This window comes from Vollenhovia emeryi, unplaced genomic scaffold (assembly GCF_000949405.1).
Source record: "Vollenhovia emeryi isolate VEMERY1.0 unplaced genomic scaffold, V.emery_V1.0 DF939171.1, whole genome shotgun sequence".
In the NCBI taxonomy this organism is placed as follows: domain Eukaryota; kingdom Metazoa; phylum Arthropoda; class Insecta; order Hymenoptera; family Formicidae; genus Vollenhovia; species Vollenhovia emeryi.
The window spans coordinates 113,176-131,313 of record NW_011967195.1 but is presented as its reverse complement, the minus strand read 5'-3'; the positions used below and the strand labels follow the sequence as shown (position 1 = coordinate 131,313).

General features: G+C 45.3%; 3 protein-coding genes across 6 annotated transcripts in view; 2 read left to right on the top strand and 1 right to left on the bottom strand.

Moving 5' to 3' along the window:
* Positions 1 to 3,458, bottom strand: part of LOC105563807 (guanine nucleotide-binding protein G(i) subunit alpha) — a 10,239-nt gene extending 6,781 nt beyond the window's left edge. The window contains exon 1 of one of the 2 annotated variants that reach the window (XM_012015725.1): positions 3,395 to 3,458. Coding sequence is in view for 1 of the 2 variants with exons in the window: in XM_012015724.1 (XP_011871114.1) it covers positions 425 to 545 (121 nt within the window). In the remaining variant the exon portion in view is untranslated. Of the gene's footprint in view, positions 1 to 424; positions 1,421 to 3,394 lie in introns of those variants that run through there. The other variant, XM_012015724.1, reaches the window with a different exon arrangement.
* On the top strand, positions 2,416 to 12,670 carry LOC105563808. Its single transcript, XM_012015727.1, has 18 exons — positions 2,416 to 2,902; positions 2,997 to 3,123; positions 3,347 to 3,567; positions 3,804 to 4,012; positions 4,144 to 4,433; positions 4,903 to 5,006; positions 5,080 to 5,278; positions 5,542 to 6,090; positions 6,177 to 6,368; positions 6,481 to 6,696; positions 7,263 to 8,479; positions 8,669 to 9,356; positions 9,606 to 9,826; positions 10,323 to 10,965; positions 11,059 to 11,303; positions 11,509 to 11,713; positions 11,804 to 11,883; positions 12,196 to 12,670. Exons 1-18 carry the CDS (start codon positions 2,882 to 2,884, stop codon positions 12,334 to 12,336), a joined length of 5,568 nt encoding a protein of 1,855 aa, XP_011871117.1. The 5' UTR covers positions 2,416 to 2,881; the 3' UTR covers positions 12,337 to 12,670.
* Positions 12,671 to 13,472: 802 nt separating this feature from the next.
* On the top strand, positions 13,473 to 17,024 carry LOC105563809 (small glutamine-rich tetratricopeptide repeat-containing protein alpha-like). Of its 3 annotated transcripts, none has more exons than XM_012015728.1 (4): positions 13,473 to 13,673; positions 15,146 to 15,488; positions 15,569 to 16,027; positions 16,111 to 17,024. In XM_012015728.1, exons 2-4 carry the CDS (start codon positions 15,169 to 15,171, stop codon positions 16,220 to 16,222), a joined length of 891 nt encoding a protein of 296 aa, XP_011871118.1. In that variant the 5' UTR covers positions 13,473 to 13,673; positions 15,146 to 15,168; the 3' UTR covers positions 16,223 to 17,024. The 3 variants fall into 3 exon arrangements, with proteins under 3 accessions (XP_011871118.1, XP_011871119.1, XP_011871120.1); XM_012015729.1 differs by having other exon boundaries at positions 15,100 to 15,488; XM_012015730.1 differs by lacking the exon at positions 13,473 to 13,673 and adding an exon at positions 13,768 to 14,015.
* The last annotated feature ends 1,114 nt before the right edge of the window (positions 17,025 to 18,138 follow it).

Sequence of the window (18,138 nt, the reverse complement as noted above, 5' to 3'; positions counted from 1 at the left end):
GACGGTGATTCTGCAAGATCGTGTGGGCCGCGCGCGGCGCCTTCGGGAGCGCTCGGCGGGTGCGTGGTGCGTCCGATACGCGATACACGCGCGATACGAGACAAGACGACGTACGAGGCGAAAGAAAGGGGAAGGGAGGGAAGGAAGGAAGGAAAGAGAGAGAGAGAGAGAGAGAGAGAGAGAGAGAGAGAGAGAGAGAGAGAGAGAAAGGGAGAAGGAACGAGAGAAGAGAGATCGGCGTATAGGCGCGCCGTGGAGCTAGGGGATGCAAGAGTCTACCGTCGTCTCCGGGGGAGGCGACGAGAGAAAACCGTCGACACTTTTGGTACTCGGCAAGGCGCGCGGCAGCTACGCGGAGACGGTGGACGGGGGGCCCCGAGTTCGGGAGTAACCGCGGGGGTTATCGTAAGGCGGGTGCGTTTACCGAGCAGCAGGAGCTTGACCTCGCTGGCGGCGCGCTCGCCATCAGCGCGGAGGTCCTTGTCGATCTTCTTGGACCGCTCCGCGGCCTCCTTCTCGCCGGTGGTGCTCACGGCGCAGCCCATCCCCGCGCCCTCGCCGGTGACGGTCTTCCTCTCAGCACGCCGTCGTGACGGCGGCGGCGACGATGACGACGTTGACGAGACGAAACGCGCGTAGAAAGCGCCGATTCGGATCGAGCAATCCTGTCAGCCGCGCCGATCCAGCGGCACCATGCGCGCGACGTTACTCCGCGTAGCGCACCGCACACTGTTCCAACGACCGCTACCAACACCGTCGCCTCCTGACACTTGTTGCACGGACGACGACGTCGTGTGGGAACCGCCCGCACGCGGTCGCGCTCTCGCACACACGGAGACGCGAGAGCGCCCGATGCTCTCGGATCGCTCGCACGCACACACACACGCGCGCACGCACGCGCGCACGCGCGCGTGCTCTCGCTCGCACACGCAGCTGCGCGCGGCCGCGTTCTCGCGGCGGCGTCTCGCGTTTCCCGGCGCGCCGGCAGACGGGCCGATTTCCCGGCGCTTCGTCCCGCGAGGACGGCGAGGACGACCAAGGGGCGTGGCGAAGGCCCGAGCGTGGCTACCGGCGTCCGAGAGACGATCCCCGAACTGTTTCTCTCCCGTTCTCCGCTGCGCTAACGGAACTCGCAGTGGCGCGCACTCGCACGGCGGCACAGTGGCACAGTGTGGTCCGTGCCCCTGAGTCGACGTTCGAGCGAGCGATCGAGACCGCGCCCGCGATTCGCCGTTCGTCGCTCCGTCGCGTCGCCGCCGACCACCCAGCCAATCGGGACGCGCTGTGCCACTCGCCGCTGGGCCAGTGCGCGCGCATCACTTAGGGCGCGACGTTCGATTGAAACGGGTCCTCCCTGGCGCGCGCAAGCACGGAAATTCGAATTGCCGTCGAGCGAGGATTCGAAATTTGAAAACGAACGTCCCTCGCGACGCTCGTCTCGACTTGTCTCTCTCTCTCTCTCTCTCTCTCTCTCTCTCTCTCTCTCTCTCTCTCTCTCTCTCTCTGGCTGGTCAAATGCTAATAGCATGCTTGAGAGAGCAAATGATTCATCTCGCTTGTTCCGAAAGCGTGTTTGAATGTAAAATCCTTGCTAAAATTATCCAGATTTTCCCAAGTACGTGCTAATAGTTGCTTTCCTTTTACATAAAAACTCAGATAAATCTCACTTGTGACGTCGTAACTCAATTGAATGCACGTTCCTTTTGATTCTTGAGAAGTGAAATTCAACCAGATTTAACTGAATTTTTGCACACGATCAAGACCGTGTGCTTTAGTGAGTTCAATAGACTCACATTAATGACGTCGTATCTGAGTATAAAATACTCACATAACTGAGTGACTCAGTATCACTTGAGTAAAAGGAAAGCAGCTAATATTGTTTCTTAAAACTAAATTATTTTCAACATTTAAACACATCCTAAAGAGGATCGCCTAACAGACATCGCAAAGACGTCTTCAATATACTTTTTACACGTGTCTGTTTCTTTTAAAACATCCCAGATAGCACACAAGTTTAAAAGACGTCATAAAGATATCTTTAAGACATCTTTCAGACATACATGTCTAAAAGACAACTTAAAGATGTCTTAAAGATGTTTTTTAGACATGCATGCTGTCTGAGAGATCTTCACAAATTTTCCAAGGAAATTTTCCCTTGAGAAAATACATCTTAGAAAACCTTGTAATTTTACTTTAGAAAAGTAAAAAATATAAAAAATAAATTTGTACCCTTTTATGTACGACAAACTTAAAGCTTACTTCAAGAGTTTAAAAGAAAACTTTAAGAATTGTGAGAGGTATGTGATATAATTTATAATACCGCGTGCGATTTTCTTCTTACGAGAAAGTGCTATACCGCGCGGTCCTCTAGCGGGAACTTCGACAGGCTTGGCTATTTAAAAATTACTTCAAGTGTCCAAAATTACTCCAAAGAAAATTTCTTATATGTATAAGTAAACTTTCAACTTCTTTAACCCTTAGATTTGAAAGATTACTTTTGAAAACTTTAATTTCATTTAAAGTAAATTTTTCCAAGGGATGTTCTGCATCTATTTTATATCTGTTAATTCGTCGATCTTCAATAAGATATACGCGACTGCGCCTTTTCAGTACGTAGCACGTATGTTATCTTCTGTCACTCTCAGCGATACGTGTTGTCGGGCTTAAAACGAGAATACATTCTTATTTATGCCCCGTGCTTCATAATATTGATTCTCTATATGTCTATTTACATTTATCGCTTGCCTATGGTACGCGCGAGGCATTGAGATCACCCGAATATCATGCGGACTGTTTCCGAAAACTTCTCAATGTTCGCACGACCCTCGCCGTGGACGGATTCGATGCGGCACGCGGCATCCGTAATCGAAATCACAGAACCATGAAACTCCTCTTTCTATTCGTGAGTACTGTTATCTTCTCCCCCCCTCCCCCCTGATGTACGTACATGTAAAAGAATTAAACACGCGTTCCGTCGGTCTCGATATCCATTGCAGCTGGCAACTTACGTCTCTCTGCAGCTACTTATTGTGCACGCGACAGACCTGAACGAATATCTGAATGAGAAGCTACGACAGTCCAAGAAAGAATTCATCAAGATTCAAATCCAAGAGACGTCGCCGGGTGAGTTTGCGTAACGGGTTTATTTCGGTGAAGGATATCTTCTTTTTTTTTTTTCATTTTCAAGAAGATACTTTCGCGACCTGTGATCGTGCCAAGAATTCGACAGTTGCCATTTTTTTTCCACATCAATTAAATACATAAGAACATGCTCTACATCGGGATAGAAATAGTTCTCCTTTCAATCGAGAGATAAAGCATCAGTAGCAGAGCGTTTCGTTTGCAGTGCAAGAAACATCGTACAGAGTACACTGGAACAGAGCATGGCAGGTACCAGTAACGAGCGATTATCAGCCGTTCACCGTAGACATGCTCGACGGGGTGTTCATCCTCGAAGGCAATCGCGTGATGGCACCCTCATTCAACGCGACGGCCTGGAACGAGACCTACGACGCGTTACGCGAGGTTGATCGGATCCGAGACGAGTCCGTCGTTAAGTTCGTCAGGGTACAAATCATCTCTCTAGCATCAATGTCGGTCTCGGTCTTCGGAAACCTCTTGCGGAAAAATATCTCTGAAAAATAACACCTTACATTTTTTTTATATTTTATAATATGATATAAACATCTTTTGTATTATAAATATGTTTGTATGTAACGCTTCGATTACGTTTTTGATATGTCTCGCACCATTTGCGATCCGTTGTTGTGCCACGACATAAACACATGATTGCGATGTCGCAGAGCATCGTGTGGGAGAACATCAACTACCTGTTGGTGTGCTACAAGCCCGGTCTGTGCAGTCTTCACACGGCAAGACCGAATCACCCATTACAATTCCGCCACACCATAGGATCCCGAGGCATCCTCGTGGACGCCCAGTTTTTCACGCAGGACGACCGACTCTATCTGATCATCGCCAATAACGCCGAAAAATTGTCCATACCGTCCGTGTGAGTCTAACAAGCTTTGAGAAAGAGAAACAGAATGGCTTAGATGAATCTGTCGTTCAGTCTTGTCTCGAAATAGACAGCGGGAACGAATGGCGAGATAAATATTTCTTTACTTGTCATCTCCATTGCAGAATCTACCAGTGGAGCGGCACGTATATGGACGTCGTCGCTGAGGTGATGACGACCGGCGCGATATCGCTGACCACGTTTGAGCATCTACGATCGACGATCATCGTGTTCGCCCAGAGCGACACCGAGCTGCTCGGTTCCAACGTGTACGAGTTCAAGGACAAGCACGTCGAGAGGATACAGTTCCTGTCCACCACGCGTCCGACCTCGGTGCACAACTACGTCCACGGCGACTTCAACTTCGTCCTGATGATAAATGACTTGGGGCCGAGCGACGTGCTCTGCTGGGACGGTCGGTGCACTCGACAGACTTGTTTATCACATTTCTTTCCTCCTGTAACTCCGGTCCAACTCATCTTTCGTCTCTTTTTAACTGTCCTTTTAAAAAGAGACAAAGGATGATTTAAACTAAGATCAGAGTTAAGCGACGTTGATGACAACCGGGGTTAACGGAGAGAAGAAATGTGGTAGACAAGTACGGCCCGGTTTCACGAAACGTCGCTTAACTTTAATCTTAGTTTAATTCATGTTTGTCTCTTTCTAAAGTAACAGATGGAAAGAGACAAAGAACGAGTTAAGCTGAGCTTAAAGTTAAACAATGTTGGTGAAACCGGTCCTAAGTGTTTCACTTACACCCGTTTTCACATACATTATTTAACTTTAATTTTACAATTAGTTTAACTCACCTTTCGTCTCTTTCTAACCGTCCCTTTAATCCCGGCTTGGCGAAACCGGGCCTTAAAAAACCGTACTGTTCCCAGGGAATGAATTGCTGGATTGGTTCAGCCTTCCTGACATCGTACCGCATAGCCTGATAAGTATTTTTCACATGGACGGCGATACTTTCGTAGTTGCAGCGCACGATGTGAGTGTGAAATCTCGATATTGAAATAAACTCGATGAGTGCCGAGGGTTAAAACACAAGAAATGATTTACAGAATACTGTCCGGTTGTACAAATTTCACAGTACGTCGGATTGGAAGTGCGAGGATGTTAAACACTTTCAGGATAACCAGAAGATAGTCGATATGACTGTACTGGTGAACGAGCATACGATGAATGTAACATTGATCCTTGTAGAAAAGGACGTGTACTGGGTGGAACAATGGGAGGTTGAGATGACTGCGGTACCGATAGGTGAATAATTAATGCTGATTACTCTTTCATTCGTGAAAGAGCAACCAAAAAGAGAAGCGTACATGTTATTACCTCGTAACCATATTATTTTTATACTTTTTATTATATTTGTTTAGAAATAATGAATTTTCTATGGGATGTATAGGAAAATAAAAAATATCTACGGTACAACCTCAATTGTTATCTTATTAATTCTTTTGCGTTTCTTTTGCAACATCCAAGCCTGACAATTCGAAAAGTTTTGATTAAAATTTCTATTTCAGAAAGCAGTGTGGAGGACATCGATGCAACAAGAAGATGCTTATCGGACCTGATCGAAATATTACAAGCGAGAATGCCGGCCATAAAAGAAGCTCAGGCCTCCTGGAAGTCTCTCTTACCGTCCGCGGAGAATTTAACGATTTCAGAACCAGTGAGCTTCGACAGTTTGATCTTACTGTCCGGCACAGTGGACAGTATAGAGGTTGCGACCAAAGAAAACATCCTGCCACCTCACCAGATTGCGCGAGATCTGGATGAACTTGATCGCAATATACACGACGTCCAGGCAAAACAGTCCACGTGGCAGCAAGAGACGAGAGCGACTGCAAATATGTTGGAAGGGTTCAAGGAAAGAATTACAGCCGACGACGTGTATCTGGAAGAGTTGGAGATCGACCGGGTGCACGTGGATTTCTTAAACGGCGTGAACGTGCAACCGCAGAAGATGATCCTCCCGGAGGACGAGCAACACTTCGCACATCCGCTACGCGCGGAAAATCTCGTTGTGCACGATCTCGAGGTTGAGTCTCTCTGCGGAATACCGCCCGAATGTAAGTTTGACAAGGACTTGAGGCAGTTTCCGCGAAGCGTTATATCTTCTTTTGCATATCGATTTGTGCGAATGGTATCTCCGCAGATTGGACGTTGCGAAATGACGAGGGAATTGCGTCAGCCATTGCAAACAGCTCCGTCGAGTATACAAACGACACAGTTATATTGCATTCCGATCTGACAATACCGAAGTTGAAGATCCAGAGCCTGAACGGGACGATCGTCGATGAACTGATCGGCAATCTGTTCGTCGTCAACCGCACTCGGGAAATCAAAGGTTGAGTACGACAGTTTCTTCTAAACCGTGTTACCCAGAGAGAAATAAATCGTCGAAACGACGTCGACTCGACGATTATGGGTAATTGCAATTTCATGGTATCTTATCGCAGGTACAATCACGTATCAGACCTCGCCGCAAATCATAAATCTTACGGCCGAGATGGTGAACGGTGTTCCCGTTGATAAACTCATGACAACGACAACAAATCAGAGCTTCGACGATTTCTATATAAACATGTTATACATTGAAAATTTGTACGCGGAGACAATCAACGGAGTGCCAGTTGAAGAAGCTGCGCGAAAGTCTCGCGAGAACGTTATTAAAGGTAATTAATTAACTAGTCTAATCTGTCAAGTGTAACCATTTAAAGCGATATTATGATTTTAATTATCAATGCGAGTGATAAAGAGTAGAGAAGAGTCTCCTGTCATGCGATAGGCTCCTAATAAGAGACAGCGGGGTTTCTGCTGAATGAATAGACATCGTCTGTTGGTTCCGCGAATTTATTGCCCGTGAAATCTGTTTAGTGGAAAATTCATTGTTAAATCGTGCGTGTAATTGTTGCGAGAAAGATGTGTGAAACTGGATGTTGAAAATCCACTATCTTATATTAGAAGCCTATTTCATAATAGGGAACTTTCCTCCCAGAGTAAGGGACTTTCGTAATTTTTTAGTTGTTTGAAAAAGAATGATGAGAATTCAATGAGGCTGTCTCATAATAGAAGACTTTCCTCTAATATAATACAAGAAAGATTTAATTCGTGCGATAATATAAGTATGTGTTACAAAATAAAGACCATTAGTTAATGAACTTCGTCCAATCTCGAAAATTTTACTCTCGCGAGTATCCATAATGTTATATTCAACATACAATTTCTTGTATCACTGAAGGCAAAGTAAAACTGGCGAATCTTCGCGTCACCGAGAATCTCGTGATCGACATGGACGAGTCTATGATAAAATTACCCGACAAGCGACTACAAATTTATCAAAATGTCACGATATTGGGCGATCTGCATGTTGAGAACATCGAGGTCAAGAACGCGCTCTTCGTGGAAGATGTCCCGGTAAACGTGGACGACATGTTCGATCGATACTGGACAAAGTCCACCGATCAGACGATCACTGAAGAGATTACCTTGGAAGCTGGCATCACCATCGACGAGCTCAATGCGAAATATCTCAACGGTTTCGCGGAGAGCGACTTTCTGTACACCACGATGGAGGAAATACCCAGCGATTTCACCAATTTACGCTTCGAGAATTTCCATGTTGAACAGTTTGTCAACGAGAACGCGCCCGACGACGATTTCTTCAAAGTTGAGCCAACGTCACTAACGATCCGAGAAACGTTGCATGTGCAGACGCTCCGAGCGAAGGACATCATTGCTCTGACTTTCAATGGCGTCAGCGTAGACGACATCATGAATGAGACTCCTGTAAACTTCACAGGAACCACGGCACTTCCTATGGTTCGAGCACGTTGTGTGCTGGTTGATAATCTCAATGTTCGTCTTCTCAATAATCGCGAGGTCTTCTTCGCAGACGGACTTCGCGTCGACGACGATCATCACCTGTCAAGTTTGAAGGTACCGGAGTTTCACGTACGAAACTTGGAAGTGGAGAGGTTGAATGGAATCGAGATGGATCCGACGCGATTGAATGATCTGGTGAGTTCCGATCCGAGCCGAATCGTCATTAACGGCGACTTGACGGTGGAGGATCTGACGATTGACCAAGTGGACGGGATATCGGCCGAGAGCTTCTTGGAGGAACTGTCGCGGAGCAACATCACGATAGCGTCAGAAAGAAGCATCGAGCATCTAGTCGTTCAGAATATCACGCTGGAGTCTCTTCGTGGGCAGAACTTTGACAATCTGATCGCCAGCGTCCTCACGAAATCGAGGGAACAAACGATAACAGGACACTTCACCGCTGACGTCGTCACCTCCGACAACGTCACGCTGGATTTCATCAACAAGTGGAACGCTTCGCAGCTGATGTGGGTGGACGAGCCTTTAACGATCACGGGCAACGTAACGTTCTCCGATCTGTTCGTCGAGGGCGACGTGATTACTCCAAAGATGAACGGACGCAACGTACGCGAGGTGATAAAAGATTGGATTTTTAATATTTCAGTCTGACTTGTATTTTTAGAACAATATTTAAAAAAAAATACTTATCAATTAATTGCTCTGCTTCAGTACAATTACTGATCTTTTCAATTCTATCGATTCAGGTATCGCTAGATTTCTTCGAAAAAAATAATTTCTTTGCTCTCTCGTTTTATGTTACAGTTGTACGACAGCTTATTCTACATTCCGGCAAAAAATATCGATCTCTTGGAGGTACACGAGAATGTTTTCTGGGACAAGCCCTCGATCGATCCTGCCTCCGTCTCTTATTTGCTAAGTAACGCCGTGACTAAAGATAGGGATCAAATTATCACGGGGAACGTGACTTTTGAGAAGAATGTTCGCGCGTGGGCGGTCAACGGTAGTTACTCAGATATCGAGCAAATTCGATGTATAGTAACGGACGCCGTGCTCGATGATGGAGAGCGCATCGAGATCAACGGAAGGAAAGTCTTCGAGGAAGACTTGACTGCGGACAGCTTGACGGTGAACGGCGATCTGGGTATTGTCAGGATCAACGACGTGAATATTCTCGAGTTGAATGATTCTGCCGTCAGGCAGAGTCGCGAGGAGACGATTGTCGGTCCGCTGACGTTCCTCGCGGATGTCACGATCGAGAAGCTCTACGTGAACGATGCCGATGTCAACGCGTCCGTCAACGCCGCGGTCCGCTCCGACGACGTAATGCCGGATAATATTTTCTTCGAGGAGCTCGAAGTGCGGGGCGACGTGTGTTTGCAAACGTTGGACGGGATATACTTCGACAGGTTTGTGAAGGATCGTGTCACCCTTAAAGGAAACCACGATATCTCGTGCGACGTGAGATTCAATGGTATCGTTACAGTAACAGGTAAGTCATTGGCGACGAAAAGTTATTTAAATTTGTTTGAATTCAATGGCATTTATTCGTAACTTAGAGAATATGAATATCGATAAAACTTTCGCAGAATTTATTACGCCACGGTCCTGTAGTAACATTGTTTTCATCTTTTTTTTTTGAGAGAGAGAGAAAAAGATGAGAGCCTCGATAGCTTTGACTGTGGAATTATTTAAATACACGAAGGAAGTACTTGATATTTTCTTATCCGTCGTGTTTTAGGCAATGCGGATATAGGGAAAATTAATGGAATTCGCCCATCCGAGTTTGTCCTAAATGATGTCGACGAGCTGCAAATAATAAACGGCAGAAAAACTTTCAAGGAGGATTTGATAATCGATGGAAACGTTGTCGCGCCACGAATCAACGATATCGAAATAATGAAAGAATATAATGACGGAGTACAAAACATCGATGAAGATGTCGACATCTTTGGTGATCTCGTTAGTACAATATTAAAAGGATTTCTGAAATTCTATTGAAAGAAAAGTCTGCAGGGCTAGAAGATTTTAAAAGCTTACAGGATTAAAGTTGATTCGAGTCATTGCAAATGTTGACGAAATATTTATTTGATATTCAAACAGTAATATTTATACACGGAGAGAATTTTCCCTTAGAGTTTATTCTGAAAATGAAGTAATCGTGGAACAACACGGCGTTTTGAGGAATTTTATATTTTTCTGAAATTTTACCACAAATTTGACCAGTATTATAATTATACTTACAATTTGTATACATTTTACTAGTAAAATGTGCAGTAAAATTTTAGAAAACTCTCGTAAAGTTCTTCAAAATGCCACGTTGTTTCACGATTACATGATTTTCAGGGTAGCTTTTAAGAGAAAATTCTCTCCGTGTATACAAAGTTTCTGAAAAATTTGCATATTGCATTTATAACTTACGTACGACTCGCGTTTCTTTAATTGTCTCTTTCGCAAGATTTTCGAAGCGGACGTTGAAATTCAAAACCTAAGTACCTCCGGTTTGGTGAACAACGCGGACCTGCGTTCTCTCGTCAGCGATCCCGAAGAAAGGATAAATGAAACTCTCGCTCTTCTGGAAGAACATTGGAAGATAATCGAGCAGAACGTCGAGTATAGCTCGCGTATATCCGAAACTTTGCGCAACGTCTTTTTCTACCTAGAGGAGGAAGAGAATCTGGATATACCTGGGAACAACGTCAGTAAGGTCGACGTAGTGCACTTTGACGAGAGCACGATTAGGTTGAACCTGTACAGCGAGCAGCCCGGGAGATTTTGCGGGCTACCGGACAACTGTACATGCACGTATCAGTCTGTGGTCGAGCTCGATGACTTCGACAATGAGAACAGAACTAAGCGTGGGAAGTGGGAAGTGAACCCCATGGAGATCGTCAAGAACTTTCACGACCCGAGCGAGATGTTCGGCGTGAACGTGATAACGAACGCCGTCTCGAGCAGCAAGGAATGTAGTTCGACGGGAACCAGGCCGGAGTACACTACGTTCTCCTTGATGACGTCGGAGAATCTTGAAGAGAATCACGAAGACGTTTTCGATAAGGTCGAAGGATACTTGAAGGACACCGAGATCTTTAGACACGACGGTATGTGGCGGCGCGTTGAAGACGTCGGTTGTTAAAATTGCGATAGAAAGTTAACGAGATTCCAGATTAATATAATTAATTTCTCATTTGCAGGCGATGTGTACATAGTTCTGGCGATATATTACGATAAAGTGCGCGCGACACATCGCACGAATTCCTTGCTTTATAGAATGCGCAACGCGACGAGAAACGCGACGTTGGTGCAGGAAATTCCTACGGACGGCGCTTGGTCCATTCAGATCTTCAAAATCAATGATCACGACGTATTTCTCGTAATCGGCTGTTACGGCGAGTCCTCGGAATCTTCATTACACAGATTCGATCCGACAACGCGAAAGGTAAAGTAATGATGGAAAAAACGATTGTTACAGCTCTTTGTAAAATGTAGAAAGTTAACTTGTAACTAGTTACAGTTTTTAGCGAACAAACTGCGTGCGCCTCGCAATTTTGCGACCACCAAAACTAATCTCTACAATTAAACATATATACATACATCACGTATTTTCCCATTAATACTTTAACACTAAACTTCTTCGAGTGCAGTTCGAACGGCTAAGAACGTTCGCAAGCAGAAGCCGTTATGTGAAGAGCGTGTCGCAGGGAAAGGATCATTTCGTTCTGTTGGACAATCCTGACACGAATGCCGTCAACATTTACAAGTACGACCCCGCGTCTCGAAACTTTCACAGTTACCAAAGCATTTTTCACATCCATCAGATTAACGGGATCGAGTGCTTCTACACCGACGGTACGATTAAATCAAAATGATAAATTAACGTCAATGGAAGACACACATTGCGCACATTCGATTTATGCATAAACTTTCTTTCTCTCACAGATTTTGCCAACAGCGATGTATTTGTGATTGTTACGACGCAGAGCGGACGGTTTTATATTTACGAATATATGTTCGCCGGGGTAAGTCTACTCCCAGTAAACGCCGACCATCCAGTTAAGCTGCGCGCGGAAACCTCGTTCGAGTGTCCCAGTGTATTATTTTATCCTTGTTTTACCGTACGGTGAGCAGAAAAGATAAAACGATACACTAGGACACTCGGGTGATATTTCCGAACGCAGCCCTACATTGCACTTGCGTGTTATAATTTCTCACTCAACAATGTAAACCCCGATAGGATGTCGCGAACATTGTGTGATAATTGCATTTCTTATGAATGCAACGATGCCAAGTAATTTCAGGAATTTAACATGCGATCGTAATTATGTTTTCAGAAATTCCAGATGAAACTGCAGCACGCCGTGAACGGCTTGCGAACGATGGTGCCATTCTACTATGCGAACCGTCACTACATTTTGGCTGGTACAGACGACAATAATAAAATCTTCCGGATCGTGAAACAAGGTTCACAATGAGGCGATAAAATGAAGACGCGTAAAGAAATTTCGTACGCGTACTAATGTGTATCTATATTGTTATAGTATTTATTACAGATCGATGCGAAAGTCACGCTGTTTAATTGATTAAGCAAGACTATAACACGGCGATTGTTACTATTTATTCTTACTCTTTGTTAATTTTGTATAGTTTCTAATGTCGTATTAGTAATTATCGTTAATTTATTATTGCATTTACATTAATTAGTAATGCAAAAATTAATATACCTTTTTAATTGTTGTTTACCGCATGCTACACAAATGTTGTCGAAAGCGTTGTTTATCTACGAATAAAGTTTGCATTCATCTCGTCTCGCGTGAATTTTACTTGCGGCAGCTCGTCTTAACACGACAGCAATTTAATTGTGCAAATATTCTGCCAAGGTAGTCAGCCAAAACGCAGCTGTTTTGTTGACACACTAATTTAGAAATACATTGTGCAAATATTTATCAATATTTGACGAGAGGTCTCTCCATTTTTGCATATGTTGTTCGAAACATGTACGCATAGATCCAGCAACCCAAGTTTCATCCAACTTCCGTCACATAATGTTTTAAATATTTTCCTATCGGGGTGAGCGAACTAATATCGCATGCGTTGTTCTGTATTTGCTGTATGTACGTACATGTGCTAACTTGGAAATAAATACGTTCCGAATGCAGCAACGCGCTGCTTACACCTGCAATCAGTTGACGACGAATTATCCAAAATAAGCGGTTCGTAAATACCTTTTATGATGTCTGTAACGTGTTACGATGCTGACATGTTGCAGTTTGTTGTTAAGTCCCAGTCTACAATAGAGATTTAAGCCCTAACAATTAAGAAATTGACTAATCACAGTCGCGCATTCTACTCATACTTGACCGTGATTGGCCAATTTCTTAAAGCTTAGGGCTTAAATCATCTATTGTAGACTGGGACTAATAGAATCGACACGAGTTCAACTCGACAGACACAATGTGCTGACTCACCCTGTGTTCCGAGTCTGTTACAATTCGTTGTCTCCAAGGATTTTTGGCAACGCGTCAGCAAACTCGTAGCGTTTGGCTGTCCGGGCGTACGAGTCCGCGCCGTGGCCGCTCGCGCGCGCGGCGGAAGCGGAAGTCGAGTGAAGTTCGCCGCCAGTGCGCGCACCAACTGCACCGTAGTGAAGTAGGTGCAACTTGCGACGGACCTCGAACCAACCTCGAACCGCGCTACGCAGACTTTCCAGACCCAAGCGCCGCTACGTGTACGCGCGCGAGCGGAGGCTCCCCTCCGCCTCCTGTGTTCCGTTCGGTTCCTGCTCCGGGTGGGCCGTTGATCCGAGACAAAGGTGCGATCCCCCTCGCGCTCTCCCGTCGTCCTCGTCGCCGTCGCGCACGTTGATTCGCGTCAACTGTCACGAGGCGTCGACGTCCACGAGGACGCGCGGCGGAGGCTCGCGTGCGCCCCAGGCGAGCTGTGCGCGTCGACGTTTCGCGGGCATCGGTAACCCGCGGAAGATCGAGGCTCGTGCACCTCGGCCGAGAGTCCCCTCGCCTCTCGGAGTCTGCGTCGAGACCCGCGCAAGATCGCGCTCCGCCGGAGCCGTTTGGTTACGTTGTTTTTCTTGGTTATGTCGGCCAAGGATGAATTGCGGTATCCACGGGTTGATCGTCTGTTCACGGTGACCTCGGTCAGAATTTACTTGGTCAGCGATTAATTCGCCCGGCAGAATTAACGCTCGCTCGTGAAACGAAATTGTCAGCTGTGTGATTCGCTGTCCCGAGCTGGCTCTCTAATGAGCCTTTTTCTCCATATGTTAAACGACAAATTAATGGTTCTGCGTTAGGAAGATGATAAAAAGTGTTATTCTCTAAAAGTCAATCGCTGGATTACCACCAAAAGCAGCGAATAGTCACTGATTCGCAGTTGCAAGTACACCAATGTACCTGTAACTGTAAATCCGTGACTATGTACGGATTTACAGTGATAATCCACTGATTGACTTTAAGGCCCGGTTTCACAAACGTCAGTTAACTGCTAACCGATTGATTCTCTGTCTCTTAGATAATAGGATGGAAAAAGATACGCTACGATACCAAGTCATTTGATAAAAGTCAGAAAGAAAGCAAGTCAAAATTATAAAATAACGGACACAAAGGCCGGAGAAAATGACTGTTGAAAGTGTAACAAGATAAAAGTGTTTAGGTCAAAGCAACGAGAAAGGAGAGGGAATTAAGGAACCACCAATTAAATCAAATATTTAATAATAGAATCATATAATGGGTTAAGATTTTTGGTACCTTTTTTGAATTGATAGAGTTAGAATCTATTTTAATATGTAGCGTTTGCACAATTTCCCTCTCGTGCGCTTTTCACAATGCAAAACATCTTGAGAAGACCAATTGAAATCATGTCCGAGAGATGTGCAATGTTTGCTGACGACAGAGTGATTATTCTCATCTTAACCAGAGTGTCTTGACCAGAGGTTAACAGCTGACCAGGAAATGATAAACCGGACCATAATCAATTAACCTTCGGTTAGCAGTTAACCGAACGTTTGTGGAAACTGGCCCCCGCATGTTAAACAAGGATAAAATGACACACACTGAACACTCGGGTGATGTTTCCAAACACAGTCTAGGGTTGGACAAAGTCACCCTTAGGTTCTTGTAATCGCTAGCGTTTATTTGAGAGAAATGTGCAGCTGGCATCTTTCTTATGTCGACACTATTTTTCTTTCAACTTTCTTCACCGATTTTATTTGCTAATTACAGGACGACGCTTGATACGTATGTCACAGGTTGCATGTTCATCTTCCAGGAACGTTTATCTACTGAGCACTGATGGCTGTCAAGGGACTAGTCGCGTCGATTGTCAAGTTTCTGACAGACCAGCTGCAAGATGGTGACATAACTGCCGACTCGCGAGAGAGTTTGGAAGTGGCAATCCAGTGTCTGGAGAGCGCTTACAATGTGCAAGCCTCCGACGCGCCAGCGAACGTGAATCTGTATCAAATTTACAAGAATGCGGTGGAGAACGCCGCGCCAGTTCTGGGTCCGGAAGCAACGGCGGACGCGAAGACCGAGGCGGAAAGATTGAAGAACGAGGGCAACGCGCTCATGAAACAGGAGAAGCACCACGAAGCCCTTGCCAATTATACAAAGTATTAGCGCGATTTCTCACCGTTAATTTCCCGCAAATATTGTTCCCCTTTTAATCTTGGCTCGTCTGCTTGGTTTGCAGGGCAATAACATTAGATTCTCGCAATGCGGTGTATTATTGTAATAGAGCGGCCGTTCATAGCAAACTTGGTAATCACACCTTAGCCATCAAAGACTGTAACACGGCGCTCTCTATCGATCCCTCGTATAGCAAGGCGTACGGACGATTAGGCTTAGCGTATTCTAGCTTGGACAGGCATAAAGAAGCTAAGGAGAGCTACGAGAAGGCCTTGGCGATGGAACCAGATAACGAGAGTTACCGGAACAACCTGCAATTGGCAGAGGAGAAATTGGCCCAGTTGGGTGTCAATCAGTCTCTGCCCAATTTGCCCGGCATGGATTTGAGTGCCCTTCTGAGCAATCCCTCTTTAATGAACATGGCGCGCCAGATGTTGTCCGACCCGGCGATGCAGAACATGATGTGTAATCTCATGTCCGGCAACGTGGAAGAAGGCGGTCGCATGGATTTGCTCATCGAGGCGTAAGTTCGGCCGGAATTAATCGATTTAAGCTCGATAGATCGTCGTATAGAGCAGCTTGTACAGGTGTGTGTAAATGTTTCAGGGGCCAACAGTTGGCGCAGCAGATGCAGAACACAAACCCCGAATTGATCGAGTCGTTGAGACGGCAAATGGGCGGCAATCCGAACGACCCGGAGCCACCGCAGCAAAATTGAAACATTGGCTGGTTGTGTGATGACACGAACGTGAACTTTTATGGACGTCATAGCTGACTTTCTTTCTCACTCGTAGTTACAGACCAGTACATTGTATTGTTTTTTTTAAAGGTGCCACGTGGCAAGACTTACAGCTTCAATGATAATTCTATCTAAAGCGATAACGCGCGTACCATAGAATTCAATTGAATTCATAGATTAGTCGTTACGGGTGTAATATCGGGCCTCTTTCCTCATCCCTGTCTTCACTTTGGCTATTGTACAACTTTTGATAGCACACATACACACGGACACGGACACACACTTCACATACATGCGAAGATCGATACAAGACAAAATGTTTTTTAAATGCCGTGACGATTTGAGTGACTAACCCATTGAGCGACACCCAATCTACCGTGTATCATCCAGGGCATTATTTCTAGATCCTGTTACATGTTACGATTTCACAAATGCGGATTTGTACAACGCAATTGTTTATTATGTCTCGGATGAATAGCTCGAATATTTAATTGGTGCGAAATATATGCGGATACCGAGCGACTCGCAAGCCGTTGTTTAATATTTTATTCATATCGTATTTCCACAAATACTTGTACGAGATGCAATGTTTTTCTTAACGTTTTGTAAATGCGTGATCATTAAAATCTTTGAGTATTCGTCAGTCGGGAACTTTTGCATATCAGATTTACGATCTCGCGTTTCTCGAATATGCAAATCCCTTGGCACGTTGCACTGGAAACGAAGGCAACGTGCTAACGCTAATAAACAGACTATTATAATAAAAATTGTATGATGAGAACATGTCGGATTTCTGTTTCGTTATTTCGCCGTGTTTCTTCCACGCGCGATTGGAAGGCAGAAGACTCTTCCACTTCCGAGATACTGCTAGATAAAGAAAACCAAAGATCGAGGCTACAAATAAAAAGGCTTTCGTCAAACGCACTCGTCTCCGACTCGTGCCGTGAATTCTCAAAGAGTCCCGGGATCGAAAGTTACGCGTCTCCCGTTTTCCCTCCCTTTCTTTTCTTTTCAGGAGAGCGAGCCCGACGTAACTGAACTGGAGACGCGAACGCACGCGTGTGTAACGCGGCGCGCTTTCTACACGCGGGAAGAAAGGTGCCCCGAAGAAATGCATGCATCGCGGGCGGAGAGCGCGGCTCTTATCGGTGATCTTTGCGAAGACGAACGTCGGATAATCAATCGGTGGGTCTCTCCGCCGTGTGGGCGAGAGATGTGCGTACAAATATTTCATTAACGGCCACCTTCCCCGCGTTACGCAGGTCTGACCGACCGACCGGCCGGGCGTGACGAGCGCCAGCCAATTCCATGTGCGTCATGCGATGACATCATTCTTATTTGGCCGCGACCGGCGCACACGTGCACGCTCGTGTATGTACGTTAGGAAATCACATATGCCTTTCAACAGGAACATATCCAATACCTATACACATTTTGCGTATACATACGTGGAAAATGTGCACGTGCTTAAATTCACATGGGAAAGCATCACCGACCTTCCAATGTGAATTTATGCCTTTCAATGTGAAACACATTTACACATTTTGCGTATGCATATATATGGAAAACGTATATGTGTTCTACATGTGCCTAAATTCGTATGGGGAGGCGTCAGCGATACCTCCCACACAGCACAGAAAGATTGCAGGAATGTTACATTGCAAGATTGCAATATTGCAACAACGTTGCGCAACATTGCTGCAACGTTTCTGGAGGATTGCAGCAACGTTGAAATGTCCGTCCTCAGAGAGATTGCGGTGCAACATTATAGCAATGTTGCAGCGCAATATTTTTGGAATAACTTGTTGTTGTTGTACATAAGCCGAGAATTTATTAATTACATATACCTCCGGGCCTTTTCCAATGCATAGCAAGCTATTGCGAAGCAACCTCCC